The sequence below is a fragment of the Chamaea fasciata genome, unplaced genomic scaffold (assembly GCF_029207755.1).
Source record: "Chamaea fasciata isolate MVZ Bird 193981 ecotype frontalis unplaced genomic scaffold, bChaFas1.0.hap1 SCAF_12, whole genome shotgun sequence".
NCBI classification, from domain to species: domain Eukaryota; kingdom Metazoa; phylum Chordata; class Aves; order Passeriformes; family Sylviidae; genus Chamaea; species Chamaea fasciata.
Genome location: NW_027094097.1, coordinates 13,072,692 through 13,092,161, shown reverse-complemented (window position 1 = coordinate 13,092,161; position 19,470 = coordinate 13,072,692). Strand labels below are relative to the sequence as shown.

Below are 19,470 nucleotides of genomic sequence, written 5' to 3'. Positions count from 1 at the left end.
CTCCAAAGGCAGTGTATATGAAACCTGCATTTCCTTGGTGCTGGGAAGGGTGAATTCAGTGCAGGCCTGAGGAAGCACAAGCCTGACAGTGGAGCTGAGCTAAAGGGAAGCGTGGGTGTCCATCAGCTCAGAGCTGCTCTGGGTGGGGCTGCAGGAACACCCAAAAAAGTGCCCAGCAAAGGGGCAGGGGAGCCACAGCCACACAGCCCTGCCAGGCACAGCTCCTGCTCCCGGGGCTTGAGCTAAAACCCTTTGGAATCTGATCATTTCAGCAGGTCCTGCATCAGGCTGGGGGATAAAAAGGGAAAATAGGTGACTGGAATTTCTATGGAAAAGAGAGGTTAAGGAGATTTCTGATATAAAAGGAGCTCTTTGTTGTTCCTGCCACAGCAAGTTGCCTGCACAGGGGATTTTTATAAAAATATAGTTTAAAAGGCAGCTAAATGACACTACAGAATGACCCATTGAAGAGAACAAGCTCTTGCTTTCATTGACATTAATTGAGATGTATTCTGTGAAATCTTAAATATAGCATTGCAGACTTTGAAACAAAAAAAAAAATAGCATCTATTCTATGGTGATTATGGCAGGAAAAAGTCATTTACGAGAATGCCACCAATACACAGGTATTAAATTCTAAGATCACTTTTGCCTCAGCTCTTTATGCATGAATTCCAAGTCAATATGTGCTTGCAGCGTGATAACAAAAGTAACAGGAGTGATAACAACTTAATAACTTAATAGCTGGGAGAATGTTAATATGTTAAACTTTCTGCCAAACTGAACAGAACAGTGGGAAAATTACTTTATTTTTGTTGTTTGATCTTTAGGAAAATCCTTCTTTATATGCCTGAAGGACACTTTCATATCTGAAGGCAAGGGATCTCCCAAGCTTTGCTGGAAATGATATTCTATACACAGTTTTGATCAGTATAACTCAAACATATCATAGGTATTGATGCACCCCCTGTGACTTATTCTATTTTGTGCCTTAAAATTAAATGCAAAATATGGTGTTTCATTTATGCAGTGCATCCCTTTCTGCAGCAACCGCTGTATGCAAAATCTAATAACATGGAACTCTTTGAGCCTGTTTGTCAATATCTCATATGAGAGTCCATCTCCATACCTCTGCACAGTCATTTTCAGCCTATTTGGAATTCTATTCTAAACAGAAAAATGCTAATATACGTTAATGGGAACGATTGCCTGCTATATCAGAGGGGCTGGTTCTTGATCTTATTTTCCAAATAACTTATTGAATTGCCAGATGACTAAACTCAGCTATTCACACTTCCTTGCCTGAATATTTTCTGCTGTGAGAGAATCCTGATTCATAATAAGATTATTGATCCCTTATCATCTCTTCCAAGGCAGAAAGCTATACATGTAGGATTTAGGGCTGTAGGCACTTTTTATCTCATATCCATAATATTTGCAATCTCTATCCTGTGGGGGATAAGCAGAGAGCAAGACACAAACAAGAAATGCTAAGGTTTAAATCCAAGGAGCTTAGTTTCATTATTTCTGTTTGATACTTTAGGAAACAGGCACGGGCAGAAAGCAACTTGCACAAAAGGTATCCATGCAGGCAGAGACTTGGTAGGAATCAGAATTCGGAAAGTTTTCAGCCAGGATGCTGAGGCTCTGTCCCTGCTGTAACAAGCACAGCCAAGTGCTGGCGATGGGAAAAGCAGTGGTTTGACAAAGGGAAAAAAAAAAGCAGCAGCTTCTGCCCAGCCCCTGGCTGGTACAAAGTGCACTGGACAAAGTAGCAGGACTGGGGCAACTTCATTTCCTTCAGTCTGAGCTGCTGCTGGAGATGGCTTTAAACTTTGCCTGCAACATGCTGTCTCAGGGTGTGCTCCTCACTCTTATCTCTCCTTTTCTTTCTCCTGCTCCTTTTCTATCTAGTGCCTGAAATGTGTCCTGAGGCTTTGACAGTTTCTATTTAATCATTTCATCCTTCTGTATGGAAGACTGCTGAGCACCATGCAGTGAAGTTACTACTAGCCCGGAATTTCTGAATATCTGCCTGCCCTCTTATCTGCTTTGGTGCCAGACTCTTGATATCTCACTCCCCTCCACCCCTCACCCTGTGTCTGTAATGGTGTAACAAATAAAAGTTCTAAATAACTCCCTTTGCTGTGGGGAAGGAAAAAAATAAAGGCTGCCAACACAGAGAGGCAGAGACAGATTGTGTCCCAAGGTTTCCTTTTAGCTCCCAGTACACTGAGGGTATGTTCATTAAAACCAGCATTAGATTTCAGAGGGGGAACAGGACCAGCAGACACCATTTTATTTAGCCTTGGGGGACACAGTTCAAGTCCCAGCTTGCCACCTTTTGCGACTCACCATTTATTATGAGGCTCTACAAAAGCCTGGCTACGCTTTCTGCCTTCCACAAAACCTGACTCTCACAATAAATACATAAATCCACTAATGTCTGGACAAGTGTTCAGATGAAATGAAATTTCCAACTTTCGGTTGTCCTACTTTCTCCATAAAACAAAGCAGGGATCAAGCATTGGACAGGACACAAGTTAAAAAAAAAGAGATTGCTGCCAGTCATTGGCTCGGCCATTTTCTCCCCAACTATGGTTTATGAGTGATTTATTTTTCCATTAGGGATTTGAGGCTTAGCAATTCTCTGAATTATTCAGAATGAATCCAAAGTTCATTTGAGGAATTCTGGGTGAATCAAAACATTTCTTTTTTTCTCAATATCGCCGAGCACTCCAGGCCTGACTGTGTGAGAGGGCATCAAGCAAACGCTGGGCAGAGCAAGGCACAGGCAGAGCAGGGCACATCCCAACACCGCTCCATGGGGAATATTCCGTTGTTCACCAGCACTGCTCCATGGGGAATACATGTGGAATTCCTTTTTTTTCACTGAGCACTGATTCCATCAGGCTCCAAATCTGTACAGGCACATAATTATTAAAGAGTTAATTATTAACACCTTCCACAGGCTCATCTGTGCACTCACATTGAAAAGTCTCTGAGAAATGACTGAAGATTTTGGGGAATATTCCCGTCTGCCAAGACAGACAGAGACCAGTACATCTATCCAAAATCATGGGAGGGAGGAGACACGTCCAGCGGGCTGCAGAAAGCAATTCCAGATGGAGTCTGATCTGGAAGCTGATGGGGAACCTCATGGACAGATTTCTGCACGTATGGATATCTGTAGGCAGAGATTCATGGGGTTTGGGGTATGCTAGACATGCAGACACCAGGAAAAGCAGCAATGCAGTATCTGCTCCCGCAGGAGATTGAGTGATCAGACCATGGCCAAGCTGGCCCGTGACTGAGGAACCACCTCTGCCCACAGAACAGCCGTGGCCACCCCTGGATGGAAAGCTGCAGGCTCTGTGGATCTATTGTGCCTCTGGCAGAAGAGGAGGAAAACAGGCCCTTCAAATGCAAATAACAGTTAAATAGTTTTGATATTCCAACAGCCACTGATTTTACTCCGGCCATGAAGTTAATTTAGTTAATCACATAGGACGGATCGCTGAGGCCAGCTGGAATCATCCCCTATCTTTAGCAAGAAAGAACTGCACCCCTTCACCAGCAGAATACCAAAAGCACTTCTGCACACTCCAGATTGCACCTCTAAATAATTTCCATATTCATCCATAGTATGGTCGGTAGCAATCAGAAAGTTTTAGGAGCTACACTCTGTTCCGAGGCTCCGAACTGCCAGTCAGCACATCAGAGATCATTGTTGAGAGCCATTCCCGAACACGTTGGGAATCTGCAATTAGCAACATTAACAATGGGATTTCACAGATGTAGGTTACATGCTTTCAGAAAAGAAATGGCAGTTGCTGGCAGTGGGGAAATACTTAAGAACTACTTATCCCCTAATTAGACAAGGTACTGTTCTCTAAGTACTGAATGCTAAGCGCTGCTCCACCATGTGCTCATCTTAACCCCACAGAATTATGCTGAATTACTAAGGTTCCATCTGAGCATTTCTTAGCCAAGGCTCCTTGCATAAACAGATGGAGAAGTTCTGCTGTTTCCGTGCTGACACATTTAGACTGCAAAAGTACAGGATTAAGTTCAAATTTATCATAAAATCACTTCAGATAGGACACTGTAGTCTTTATATCCTTCTCAAGTATGACAAACAGAAAAGACAACGCTGGCTGTGGGGTGTTTAAAATTGGCAAATAGATGGAAAGGTTGGGAAGAAATACTGGTTTAACAGCCACAGAGGACTGGGTGAGGCCAGAGCAGGACAGCCAGCCCCAGAGATTTTTACATTCCCTTGGAGAGGGGGTGATTCTCACTAGATGGATTTCCCAGGACACATTGTCATCATGTAACTTACAATGGCATTGCAGACACTAAACCCACATTAAACGGGTAATCATCTGGTTATGGGCTGAATACCAAAATCCAGAGAAGAGTGATGAATGCGGGTTGAGATGACCTTGTGATATTGTCACCTGTGAGGAAAGGCTGGCAAAGTGGCAGAATACGCCTGATTTAGACTGGTTTTCTCTCTCTGAAGCAACACAAAGTGATTGGAACAGAATCCAGGAGTGGGGCCAGATCAGCCCTGGCTTTCAAGCGTAGGCTGGAGAGAGATTTCAACACTGAGCATCAATTAATATTGCTGGAACATTCTGAGGGGAGACTCCCCAGAACCCAAACAGGACATAAAGAGGTAAGGTCGCTGGCAGAGCTTGTCATAGTCTGTACAAATACGCATCCTGTAATTCCTACTCATGAGACAAGATTTCCCCTAGATTGTAACTTCTGATAATATCTGATAAGATTTCTGCTAGACTGTAACTTCCATAGAATATATGACCAGATTTCCCTTACATTGTAGTTCCCATAGAATTTCCCCCATCACAGATATTGAAGGGCTGCTTCTCTAGGAAAACCAGAATAAATCTTGAGAATGTGATTCTCAGGGAGTCAGATCTTCACACGTAAACCAATCCCTTGAAGTTTAACTCCAGACCTCCTGTCAGAGACGTCTCAAATTCCTCAGTGGTTTTAGTAACTTCTAACCAGAGAATGATGATCCCCACTTTGAAACTGCTCCTCAGATTTCAAAATGAAACCATTTGAACGTTCTTGTGAATGCACCAGAAGGATCAAGGCTTGCTAGTCTGAGGCACAGGACAGCCAAGTGCCCAGCTTGCTCCTGCAAGTGTAGCTTTCCTACTCCGAATTTGGCAGTCTGTGGTCCTAAACTCACAGCTCCTCCACGTAAGAGACTCCTTCAAGTATGACTGTGTTAAAATTTAATTTTGTGAAGAAACGGCATATTTAAATAAAATTAAATTCCATCTCAGCGTTCCGATCAGCTTTCTGCGGTTACACATTCTGGTTCTTTCTCTCCCACTGGCAATCCATATTCACATCGTGTGCTGCTCAAAGTGCAGAGCAAAACCTTTCCTCAACCACAGACTTTCAGAAGTTTGTTCAGCCTTTCTCCTCGAGATAATTTGTTTTTATAATGGAAGACTCAAGTTATACTAATATATTGTTGGGAATATAATGAGAATGCTGGCAATTGAATGTCTAAATACCGAATCAAGGCAGTAGATCAGTCATTTTTATCAAAGTCTCTTTATACTTCTGCAAAATTATAGGTCTGTAAAGGTACCAGGCTTAATTGTCTAGTGAGCCACTACCTTGCCTGCCTCTCTCCTAAATGTCAGGACACAGAGGTGAAGGCTACCTCACATCTCCTTTTGTTACTTGCAGGAGTGTGAAGTAAATAATTCAATCAATTTCTGGAGTGCCTTATCCTCCAAAGGATGAGGTTTGGTTTACACTGAAATTCAGGAGGGGGAGAGAAAGGACAAAACTTTCAGTGAGCAGAGCAGAACTAAAATCACCAGGGCACAGAGTGTAAATGCATGCTGCTCTTTGTGTGCAGATGTTGAAGCAGTTTACCATGTAACAATGTCAGATAACCAGACCAATATGAAAATTGAATTACACACTCCCATGTACTTAGACTTGGAACGAAACGTGGAGGTTCTGTAAATTCTAAATTGCACATTTAAAGTATGATTTTCCATTTTTACTTGTGGCCAAACTGTGATTACCTGGCATAACATACACTGGAAGAAGCAGCCAATTTTAATACTTGGGCTCTTTCATTTGAATAAAGTCTTTATGAATGTTTAGCATCCACACCTGAAGATGTAATACATCTTCCAAAACCCAGGAAATCTGCATCACAAATTAAACCAAGTGCTAAAATGTTACAGCAATATCTGCATCGAAGTCTGATTTTGATCTCTGCTAACAGATTAAAATTGCCTACAATCCTAGGTGACAAATGTAAACATTTAGCAGCATCATCTCCTTGGCCATGTTTTTTACTTTAATCTTTGGTATTTATCTTACCTTTAATGCCCCACGTTTTTCATTTGCTTCAAGAATAAAAATTTCTGCCATATCCTCGGCGTGCTCCGACCGCGCGTGGACAAACAAGGCTCTGCCAGCTTCTGACACATTCTTGAGTGCAACCAAATTCCCATCAAGTTCCACTTTAAAGTCTGGGTTAGAAACTTCGAAGTTCAATTTGTTGTTCCCCTTGCAGTCATCAAATTTCACTGGGGGTGAAAAAAAAGAAAAGGAAGAAAAGGAAAAAAAACACGTTATAAGTATCCACGTTGGAACACGATCTTCAGAGGTTATGAGCTGTTATGCTATTAGCTTGTCTACAAAGTTGGGAAGTATAGTCTCTCAAAGGAAAAAAAAAAACATTCAAAGAAATTCTATATTTTTCTGACTCCTCATAAACAAACATGTGAATGTGTACTTTCAGAAACATGGAGAGGCTTAGACCACTCTAACTGGGTAGCAGATAAACAAAACACTTTGGACATGAGACTTTTGTGATCCCTCCAATCAAATGCACATGCAGCTCCACAAGCTGAGCAGTGGCAATAGAGACCTTGTTGTGCTCCTCATCACAGCCCAGGATCTCTAAAGGCTCTTCTGTGGCAAAGTGCTTGCAGATATTGAGCACATCTTTAGGCTCAGCACTGGTTGTTTACAGAATATTCAGCCCCAGGCTACTGCAAAAGTTCTATAAAACTGAAAAACCAAACTATAACATTTCTTACTACCAGGATTGTCACACAGTTCATGAGCTGCACTGTATCTAAGCATTGTGGGAACTTTTAATCGAACAGTAGCTGTCAATGATCCTGTTTCACTTTACATGGAAGGCTGGCATAAAGAGGAAAATATCCCTAAAGCACAAAGATTTGAGACTTTGTCTCAGATTTCTTCTCAGAGTCATTTTGCACAAAATATTGGATAAAATATTAGTGAATTAACTACCAGCTATATAAGTAAGAGATCTCCATCACAACTTGCAAGTACTAAACGAACTTTTCAGGTTTTGACATCTCTGAACAATAAATTTCCATGTGAAAGGTTTTTCTGCAGACAACCTATTTTGTATTCCCTACCTTCTCCTTGAGTTACTGCTGCTGCAGACTTTTAACTTACCTGTATGCTCTCACTATTTTTATTTTACATTTCACTTCCACTGGATCTTTAAAAACTGCATTACAATTTCAGAAAAAAAAACCCAAAACAACTAGAGACGGCGATACCAGCTACATAAAATCAACAACAATGGAGTTTTACTACAAAATAAAACACTCAGCATAATTGTTTAAATTCACTGTATAGATTTCTTGGATTAGGTGTTTGTTTTTTAAAGGAAGAGAAACAATCCCAGAGTCTCTCTTGGCCAATCCCAAAACTCTTCCTGACTGTGTAATCTCTGTAACTGTTCCTAAAGCACAGGAATAGTCTCACAGTGGGTGGCCCACTCAGCACTCCTGGGAACTGACACAGAAATCCTCTTCATCAAATTTTGTATCTCTCTCCAGGCAGACCAACATGAAGACAGGGCTGTCAGAGGACCTTGTGGAGATCCTTCCTTTCTGGGCATTCACTGGGATTCAGTCCCAAAGCAGAACACCGCAGGGAACAAGAACCATCACTGGTTCCAGAATTTACAACTTCATTTTACGATGAATATTGATGAGATGGGCTAGATTAAAAATTAAACAATGCCAAAATCTCAATCATTCAAACAGAATAAGGCACTAAAAGAGACGTGGGGCACTGTTTACCAAAGCAAGAGTGGAGGGTTGGCCTTGGGCTGCTCCCAGCCTCCCACCCAGCCACTCTCTCACTGCAGAACTGGAAAGAAAGATGGACAAGATAAAGACAGGGAGGTCACTTACTAATTACCATCATTGGCCAAACAGAAATGACTTGGGGAAAATTAATTTAATTGCCAATTAAAATAGGTGTGGATGCTGAGAACAAGACAAAATTAAAACCACCCCGTGAAGCCATGACCCTGTGAATTCACAGCAGACAATCCCCTTCCCGAGGAGAGTCCAAACACCCTGACAGACAGCACAGTCTCTGGCAGAAAAACTCCCCCAGCACCTGAAGGATCTGCTGCTGCACAACGTTTAAGCTCAATTACATGTTTTTAACTAAAACCTGCTCCCATTTCCACCACTTTACTTTAGGGCAAGGGAACTATCCTTGGATTCACAGTGGGACAGAAAACCAGAATTTCATCAGCTCATTTGCTCTTTCACTGAATTTTGCTGAAAGCAAGGGGGATTATAAATAAAAAGAAGAAGTCTCAGACACTGCAGTCTCTCCAGACAAACCTATCTCAGGCTGACATGTGGCAGATCCTGCCTGCAAAGTCTTGTACTGAAGTAGAACCAGGAGGGAAAAAACACTGAATTTGGGAGCAGCAGCATCTTAGAGCAATTTCAGAGTGCTCAGAGGCAAGGAACTGCTTCCAGGGAGGGTCTGGTGCCCACAGCAGGATTTTGGTGGGAGGCTCCCTGGTGAAAAACCACCCTTTGCAGCTAATGTTGGGTTTATGACAGGTGTTCTAACAGACTTCAACTTCCTAAAGCTACCAACCAACAAAAACACGAAATTTTCCTGTCACTACAAATTGGGAAGTTGAAATTCTCTGTAGAAATCACTGTATAGATGCTGCTTAGATTGCAGCCTTTGTGAATTACAAGTCTCTTATTTTTTTTATCCCCTTAAAAACCACAGATTCCAACTAAATAATTCAAAAAACAAAACAAAACAAAAACACCAAAAACCCCAAAAAACCCCAACCAACCAACCAAAAAACAAAAAACCAACCAAACAAACCAAATCCCCACAAGGTTTAGGAACATGTTGTATTGGTGGCATCCCTTCCCACTGGCAGAGCGTTTGGAACTGCGTGTCCCTTAGGGTCACTTCCAACCCAAGCCAGTCTGTGATTCTCTGAATAAATATGTGCTCTTCATAATCAAAAACTGCTGCTGATTTGCTATTATTAGCTTACAACCGGAAAAATTTAGCATTGGCCTCTGAGAAATTATATCAGGAATAAAAAGTTTAAAGAAACCAAAATTTAAAAGCTGAAGAAAACTGTCATAAAGTAATCCCTGAAAATCAAATGTCGTGGTTCAGAGCTGTAGCATCACTCAGCCCAACACTGCAGGTGCCTTTCAAGAAAAGGACAAACTGAGTTGTATTCCCAAAGCAGGGAGGAGCTGGCTGGGAGTGCACTGCTCCCAGCTCTCTGTTCAGTGTTCATAAGCCCTGGGATTCCTGCATCGCTGCCATGTGCATGCTCTGGAGAAACTCAAAGACCACCTGCAAATTTGGCACGTGGAATCAGGAGAAGTACTTGAACCTCTCCTATATTCCCTTGGAAGTATGAATTGGACACTTTTAAACCTTTTATATTTTGCTGCCTGTTCATCTTGCTTTATGAAACCCTGCAACTTTTTCCATAAAGAGCCAAGGCAGAGTTATTTGAAAGTGGGAAACTGTTTTTTTTTCTCTTACCATATCTCATCCAAAAGCACTGATGCTTTCAATTCCCAGTCCTACCGCAGAAACAAGAGTATTCAGTGAGGTTAATAGCAAGAAGAAGGAAAGAAAATGAAAAGGCTCTGGGAAGTATTGATATGTAGGAGAGAAATTAGAAGGGGGAGGTGATGAGGTGATCACAGGGATAAAGAACACTGAAGATTATTTGGCCTAAGGGCCAACAGGGATGAAAATGAAACCAATTCTTGGGAGAGTTGAAGGGACCTGGATCCTTTGATAAAACCCCTAGTCTGAGCATGAGATCAAATGTGGACTTTATCAGGATGATGATGTCTCCTGGACTGGGCTGACCAGGGAACATCACCCGAGATTGAATTGCATTCCCAGTCATCCTCACGGTGACTCATCGGGAATATTTGCTTCCTTAAACTCCTGGGGCTTCTGGGGAAGAGCCACTGCAAATACCCAAAATCTACCCAACCTGAGCTGCCCGTAGCAAAATCCAGGAGCAGCTACATAACCCAAGGAGCTGGGCCTGGCACTGACCACACTGACCTTCCCTGCCAGGCACTCAGGAGAGCTCTGAGGAGTTTCAGCTTCAACAGCTTCCTCAGATTTCCCACCCATGGCATCACATCTATCTCTTAACCAAACCTGTACGTTGTCAATGTGTTAAATACAAGGGAAATAGGATTTTTAGTTATTTTCTGGTGGAAAAAATCTTGCTTTGTACATAAAGCCAGTAGAAATCCCTATGTAAGAACTATAAAGTGTGATTAATTGTTCACTCCTTTTGTCCCCCAAGTGCCAACCAGCGTAACAAGAAATGAGACAGAAGCTGTGGATATCAGCTGTGGAAAGTGTCAGCCTGAGCTGTAAAGGTGCTCTCTGAATATCCAACACCTTTCCTCTTGGCAGCCCTGATGACATATGGTCTGTGTGATGATGTTTGTGGTGCTCATGCATTTGTCGCGGAGATGAGGTGTGAGGAAAGCCCTGTGATGGATAATTGACATTATTCCCACTACCCACGTGTATTATAACAGGTTAGGTGAGTGGCAGCTTGATGAGAGGGGCTACAAGCCCCAAAACTTCCCGTGTTCTCCTGCACACTCAATCTGCATTGGAGCTTAAGGGGTTTAGCTGGATTTTAAACTCCTCAGAGCAAAGGCCACGTGTTCACTCTGTGTCTGTACAGCACTTGCAACAAAATGATTCATGTTTGGTGCTCAGGGTGCTAGAAAAGTGCAAAAAAATGAATAATAGCAACAGTTCAGCTCTAGCCTTAAAATAAAACATCGGTAATGCTGCACCAGGCATGACAAGTGAATGTCTCATTGACAAGAATTCAATGGGCAATTAAAACAGTGATCTAATATTTATATGAAGGTGGAGTTCCTCATTTATTGACGCATCTATGACTCTTTTGATGTTCCTAGTCATGCTCCAGCTGCCAAATGAACATCTTTATTGTGCCTAATATGCCACATGCTATGAGACAGGCTCCAAAACTCCATGCAAGCAAAATGAAAACACTGCCAAGCAGCTCCCAGTGAAAAACATGACTGTCATTCACCGCCCTCTGTTCGTTTCTCAGCCTCCTGTATTTGACTTTTACTCCTTTTTGTAAAATTCACATGTGAATTGTACAGAATATTTCTTTCCACCAAGCAATATTCATTATTAGCAATACCTGCATGCATTCCAAGGCTTTAATCACTGACTTTGAGCTTATTATCACCAAAAGACCTGTTGGAAAACCTTGTGCAGGATCCCAAGTCCATAAGTGCAATGATGGGAAAAGTTGTAACTGCAAATGTTAACCTTTATAGATCTCAGCAAGAGCACTCATGTTCCTGGGATTCCTCCTTTCAGTGCATCCCATTTTCCCTGTTATGATGTATCACAAATGTGAGGTTCCTACACCACTGTGATATTTATGATAACGACCCACAGATGTTTTAGAGGATACCATTCTAAAACATTGAAACGTTAGAAGCTGCACTTCTTGTAAACTAAAGCAGAAGAAAACAAGCTGAAATAGGTTTGTATTCAAAAGCATACGTTGGCCTGATATATTCCACTTCCAAAGTAATTTTTTTTCTGAGTTTAATTCTCAGAAGTTTAATTTGTTTTGAACAGCAATACTGAATCCATGATTTTTCTCTCTGGTGAAATCTCCGCAGAGGTATCCTGAATAAATAAATACACATATTTATCTATAAGCACTCCAAAACTAACTCTGTAAGTCTCTATGCACAGATACTCATATTTTTTCTGTTAGCTGATCACAACAAGAAACAAAATGGCTCCTGAATGAGGAATTTTTGCATTGAAAATTAATTACTCTATCAATGAATATTAGGATGCTTTTTGTAAATATAACCTAGCCTTGCTGAAATCCGTGGGAATTACAGCATCAAAGCAATGTTACCCTGCGCATTTTTTTTTCTTCTCCTTTCTAGCAAATAACTTTAGATCCTATTGAAGCCACAAGCCAGAAGGTGTACCTGTGAGAGGTCTGGAGAGGCAAGAAAAGCACATTACAGCTGCACAAAGGCAACTAAACTTCCCAGCCCAGCAGGGATCCCCCAGCCCTGCTCAGGAGTCCTCCCTGCTCAACGACATTTGCAAAACAGGGGAGCTCAACAGACACGGGCAAGGCTGAGCTTCATTAACTGCAAAGAGAGAAAAGTGATGGCTGAGGCGAATGGAAACGCTTCTGAGTGCTGTTGTTGTGTATAAAAATTCATAAAGCGCCGTGACCCGGCCAGGCTCTTGTTAGCAATGAGCAGTGAGTGAAAACAGCGGGAGAGGGACAGGCACTCAGTGAAGCCCTGGTTCGTGCCTGAGATGTTTTGGTTTTCTGAAATTCTTTTCCCAGGGAAATTTCTGTCAACAAGAGACATGTTTTTGTAACTGTATTATGTTTACATTCCTTTCCCTAGGAGGGACTTCTTGATGACCCTCTGGGCTGACCAATGTGATTGAAGAGGTTTGTCTTTGTTTCTTTCACCAATCAAATTGGTCTGTGTGGAATAGTATATAAGGGAGACACATCCCAAAAATAAAGGAGTCATTTCCAGCCTTCTGAGGTCGGAGTCTTGTGTCATTGTGGTGTAAAACAGCGTCACACTCAGCAGCTCCAACTGCACAAAGTGACACAAGGCTCCAAGGGCTGAGCTATCCTGCCAGGGTGGGGAGCATAAAATCCACCTGGAACCAGCACATCTGGACTACATGAACCCATCCCAGAACAACAGAGGGAGCTGTCACAACAGCCACCGGCACAGGACCTGAGGAACAAAACAAATCCTGCCTTTCAAGCCAACAAAAAAAGTCCACCAGGAGAAAAGGCTTCTTTCCCTGCCTTTGAGGTGCCTTCAAAAGCACCTCTGGAACACAAGTTCTGGCAGTGAGCCTATAGCTTGTGTGTTTTTGCTGGTTTTCTGCAAAAATACCTGAGCAGCAGAAGGAAAAAGTGTTGCCCCTTGAAAATTTGAGGGTAGAATAATGTCCAGACAAGACACTGCCAACAGTTTAGTCAGACAGGATGCTCCTAAAGATATGATTATTTCGTATCTAAAATTATGATTGTTTCATATCTAAAAGTGCTGCAGAAATAATAATTTCACAGATTAGGAAACCTACTAGCATGACTGAAGTACTTACACAAAAAAACTTATTGAACATTTAATAAAATGAACAAAATGAGTTTTATGAAAACCCTTTTACAAGGTTTTTATACAGCTTAATGCTACATTCTAACTCTGCAGTAGAATTGCTACAGAATGATTTTTTTTTAGCAAATCCAACAAGCAACAGTGGGTTATTATCTTGCACTGCATGTTTATGATTTTCTTGCATTTATATAATTTCTTTATGTGCCCCTGAAGTAAATAACAATGATGACTTATTTAGTATCCAGAGAGTCAGAAATTGAGGGAACGTGAACCACAGCGAAATGTTCGTCACAGCATAACAAGAATTGCTCAAGACAAATACACATTTATATTCAACTTCTCTGGAAGAACAAGTACTAAACAACAGACTTCATCCCTGCGCACACTTTTCAAGCCTGAAAAAAAAATAAAATTATTGCCTAAACTGGCAAACATGCCTGTGTGCTTTATGTGGGATGATTAGGTTTGTGCAGAGCACTGTTCTGATACAGAAATTAGGCCAGCAGTTCATCCTCCGGGCGCAGGGTGTTCGTTCCTGCCCTTTGGAGAACACCCTGTCCACTGGAGAAATGGTGCCTATTAATAGCCACAGCTCTCTCTGTGCTGTCAGAGCTCATTGCAAGCGCAGATCACAGATAGGAGATAAGCTTCCTTAGATGAGGAAAGACAAGGGGTTTCACCCAGAAGCCAGCTTCAGCCAAGGAAAGGTGTGATGTTCCTACAAAAGAGTCACACTGGTCTCTCTCCTGCATATCCTCTACTACCTAGAGTCACAGAATAGCTGAAAATTGGTAAAAACCTGAAATTCTGCAGCACAGATCACCTGAGCAATGAGTGATGCTTGACTGAAGGCTCTCTCTTGGATGATGGGTTTGATGTGTGATTCCAGAGCCAGCGACTCCATCCACACCAAAAACCCCACCTCAGCCAGCTCTGCCCCTCTCCTCACCTTCTGCCCCACCCAACACTGGACTCTGGCATCTTTCCACACCTCACTGAGCTCTGCTTCTCTTCTCCTGGCTCATCACAGCACCTCTTGGCTTGATCTGAGCATCACTTCTGGTACCCCGAACTAGGAGTGATCAACTCTGCTCTAAAAACAGAGGCCTCACAAATTGTATCCACCCAGGACTGGAGCAAAAGGTCCTTGTCCTGCAGCACTGGGGTTGCTGTTTGGGATTCTAACAAGTGCTTGCACAGAGGACAAGATGTAAGTGTGAGTAAGATGGCTCCATCAGCACCGAACTCAAGGATTCCTGGCTTTTTCCATGCCACTGCTACTTCTTGCCTTTTCCCACCATGCTCCCTCTTTCCTTTCTCCTAGAAAGGAAGATTCCTCAGTAGCATCTCGTGCTCTTCAACAAATTTATTCTGCCCAACAGCGCTCCATCAGCTGTCTGTGACTGCTTGAAATTACAGGAAAATTCAACCACTACAATCAAAACTGAAGGCGTTCCCTCCTCCCCCAGCAGACTACACCAGCTCACATTACATGATATCTTCACACATCATTTTGCTGCCCATTGTCTTATTTAGGGCAAAAATTTAATCAGGTGGAAGGAGCTGTAATGAGTTGTTCTCAGTTGGAAGTTATCTTGGCTTATTTATTACAGCACAGAGGTGTTATTGACTGATCTCCTGGGTCAGTGGCTGCATTATAAGGCATGGCAATGCTGTAGCTGCTGTTCTAAACCCTAGAGAAAAATTACTGTTTCAACAAAAATATTATGTTAGGGAGTGTGTCTGAAGAAAAAAAAAAAAGTAGGACCTTTAGATGTTATATCACAGTCATTGATCTTCTGAGCACAACACAGAGTTCAGTTTAACCGGAGCTGTTTTTCCTCTGTAGATGCAGGGGACACAAAGTGACACCACATTTGTGGAGCTCCAGTCTCTCAGGAGCTGTCACATCTGGGGAGGAATGTGACATTTCCCTGTTAAGGCTGCATCGATTCCGACCCCAGAGCCAGCAGTGATGAGTAGAAAAGATACTTTTAAACTTTGTTGGTTTCTGTGAAAGGATTTCCCACTGCAATGCAAATGATCAATAACTTCCCATTTTAGCGGATTTACACAACATCCTGCTGAGACCCCCAGGAGAACGTAGGACGAAATTAACTTTAGATTCATACAGTATCTTCACTGGCTGGGTCTGAGACACAGGCAGACAGAACCAAAGACTTTCAGATGCATTCAATATGTCCGTGGCTCTGCAGATCACTGTGAGAAGTTTGTCGATATGAAATCAATCGTGTCTATAGAAGAAAGGAGATGGGACAGAAGTCTGAGTTTGTACAAGAGTTCCCAGTGGGATATAATGGATTATTTCCTTTGAATGCTGCCTGAATGAAGCTTGGAGGGGCACTGTGCTACTGACCACGAATTTCCTTGTCTTCTGCACACATCTGATCTTTGAGCAGTCACCAAAAGTGCTAACAACCCCAAATTTCTTGATATATGTAATTTATTGAAGACTAATCAGTAGAGATTGAATTCAGGAAAAAAACGAACAGCGTCCCAGGAGATTTAACTGTATAAATAAAAGGCTGCCAGCAGATGTCAAAAAGTAACAACAAGCAATCACTCACAGGAAGCACCTAGAGTGAAGCCAGTCCAGAAAGTATCTTATTTACACTAGTATGTGTTTCAAATGCCTCCAAAGCCGCAAATTTATTTAGTAAAGGTTTTCCATTAACAAGACAATTAGTCAAAGGTCATGGGGATATTTTCCCTCAAGTTGACAATTAAAACTGTTTATCTTCAAGGTCAGTTTGTTATAATTACAGTGATCTGCTATTTCTTAATGTGATCTGTCAAAACTTTTTCAATTTTTTTCTTATTTTTTAAAGGCACGAGGGTCTGTCAGAACTCAACTATTTTTCTATGAGTGTTAAGTTATTCTAAGAAAAATTATGATATTCTATTGGATGAAAAGAAGATTTGCTGAGTTACACACACATTTCCATTTGCCTGAGGTTGGGCCATTAGTAAGAAAGGCAAATAAATGATAGAAGTGAAATATAGAGCCTCACAGGAGGAATGGAAGCTTTGTCTGTTCTTCCAGTGGCAAGTTCAAATAATTCGGTGATTTGAGGCTGGAAGAAGAAATAACTATTGCAAAAAATATCTTTTGTTCTATACCAAATCCATGGCAGCTACTCACAGCCTCATACGCTTGCTTTTATCAGAGATGGGAGAAAAAATATTGCTTGAGATATCTCTCCTGCGGTGGCAGTACTTGGAGACAAGAAGTCAAAGGGCAGGAGCTTTTCATTAAACAAGGCATCACTACAAAGTGCTTTTTTGCACATTACCCACAGATGCTGTGTGAGGCAATATTGCCTCCACCTCTTCAGTCTTGGGTCTTGGTTTCACCTTCTGTGTGGAATGACAACTAATCTGCAATTCTGCTCACTGCTTCCTCACCTCAACACTCCAACAGAGCCCAAACTATTGGTCAGTAGGTGCTAGGAAATATTAAAAACTCCAAATACATGGACATCTACATACAGTTGTCCTTATTCTGGCATGACAATAATTATAAAATTATAAAAGCACAATAATGTTTCCTTAAAAGATGTCCCCAGGAATAAAGCTTTCAACTTGTGCCCTGTGAAATAATTTCCAAACAGCACTCAGTGGTAGGAGTATGTTTCAGAAATAGAGGATGATGCATCATTTACAATACATAAAAGGAAATGAGAGTGAGTAATAAATCCACTGTGCAATATTTTTCTTTCAAAATGGATACTGTAGGTTGCTGGCCTATTTTCCCAGCTGCTGAATGAGTAATGCCATGCCTGAAAATCTGCTCAGACCATTTATTCTGTAGATTGTTCAGCTTTCCCAGCGAAAAAGTGAAACAAAGGTCCTCCCAGTTCCAGGGGAAATATTTTGATTTCTCCTTTTCTCCGTCAATGAACCTGACAGAAGAATAACAATTCCTCTTAGTGGTTTTACCAAGTTCTCTCAAGTGAGTTCTCTCAAACTTGTTTTAAGAGCCACATGTAGAAAGCTGATTTCTCCAGACTGATCTGATAATGTGCAAATAACTGACCTACACTCCTTTTCAGCCCTCAGTCTAAAAATCAGGTTAATAATTTTAAGCCCTTGGACACAGTTTATTTATAACTTTTCAGAAGGCCTTCAGAATCTAAACTGTATTTAGTTTTGCAACTGAGTTGGTAGTTAAGCTTTTGTTTTACTCAAGTAACCATCCAGTTCTAACACACGAATAATTCTTTAAGCCACGCAAAAATCAACCTGCTAAAACACAAAATTTCGGGGAATAACGAGGAAAGCCACCTCTCTGAACTGTGCTGGATTTTAAACTTGTTAAAGTTATTGTTATCTATTACAGACAATATCAGTGCTTGACTAACAGTTACAGAACCAAATAACTGGTTTGAATTTTGACTCTTACACTGAGATCAGACAAGGTGCACTGCTGAGAACAATGTAATTAAAATTGCACCATGTAATCTTGCTCTGCACAGTCATTCCCAGAACAGTTTCTATTCAGATCAAACACAGGCTTTTATACTTTAAAGAAAGACAGGCTTTGGTATCTTCCACAGAAGAACTGACCCGAGGGAAAGTATACTCTGTCAGTCAGGATCATTTATAAGCAACCTGAAATTTGTTTACATAGATAAACCAAGGGAAGAACATCAAGCTACTGAAGTTTGTGCCTCTTTTAATAACTAAGGAACAATGAAAAAAAAAAAAAGAAAAGAAAAACAAAAGCAAGAGAAAACACAAACAGCTCATTGGAACCACCAGCTAAGACTAGGATCAAGGCTGTTCTCGATTCCAAACCTTTTTTGTCACCTTCAGGAACACGGATCAGGCTCAGAACTGGCAGTTTCCACAGAAAGTTGTCACCAGTGAATAAAATTGTGCCTTGTATTAAACTCCACAGTCAAGAAAAGAGTGCAGTGAAAAGCCATCTGAGAAATTTATTGCCAGATACTCCCTTAGATTTAATAAATTACAGTTATCCCTAAAATTACGTGAAATGCAGCTGCCATCATAGCAGTCAACTCAACAAAATTTGTGTCAATGTCAAATAAAGGGAAAAACCCCTTGATTTCTCATCTTCCCTCATTCCTCCTTAGGCTTGGTATAGGTCCCACTAATGGCAGCTCTGATGGCTGCACTGAGAATTACTCACACAGATTTCTTACACTCTCACCTCACTTCGCAGCATTGGAATGCAGAAACCTCAGCACATCTGTTTGAATAAGTGTCTCTTTTCCTTCACATTAGAGTAACTATAATCATTATAATGCTTATGAAGTTTAAAGAGGTGAGATAATAATCAGTCAATCTTTACTTTGCTTCTGGTTTTAAAGCCATTAAATAAAGAAAAGAATGCAAAAAAAAAAACCAGAAAACACCCCAAACCACTAAATCTGTGCATTTTTCCAGCTCACATCCCCTTCCACAGCATTAGTCTCCTGTGACAAATAAAGCTGTGTCCTTGTGTACACTGATATCCCTCATTTGTGTTCCACTTTTGCTAATGGCTACAATCGTGACAAACAGAGAATTCATCTGGTAATTGTGAGTTGCCAAAAGTTTTCAAGTGACACGATGTTATATATTTATACCCACAGCTGCTTAGCAACTTTGTAGTAGTTCCATCCAGGAACTCAGGCGTAAATAAGTAATTATGCTATAGCAGAGAGTGCATGAGACGTTTATAAATATAGGAGCAGAAAGGTTATCAGAATTCATCACCTAGCAACAAATATAATATGATCAGCTCCCCTGTCTGGCAGGCATCTAGCAAGAAGTGTATTATAAACTCTGCTGCCTAGCGAGTTAACTTGGGAGTTTGAAGTTGAAATGAACTCTACAGCTAATTAAACTTAGCTCAGTGCTTCTGTAGGCTGCTTGTTTGCATTTC

At 41.3% G+C, this 19,470-nt stretch overlaps 1 protein-coding gene across 2 annotated transcripts in view; it reads right to left on the bottom strand.

Moving 5' to 3' along the window:
* CDH13 (cadherin 13) overlaps positions 1-19,470 on the bottom strand; it is a 442,394-nt gene that overhangs the window by 281,073 nt on the left and 141,851 nt on the right. For both annotated transcript variants that reach the window (XM_066194692.1, XM_066194693.1), the window contains exon 3: positions 6,388-6,596. In XM_066194692.1, the coding sequence (XP_066050789.1) occupies positions 6,388-6,596 (209 nt within the window). The remainder of the gene's footprint in view (positions 1-6,387; positions 6,597-19,470) is intronic.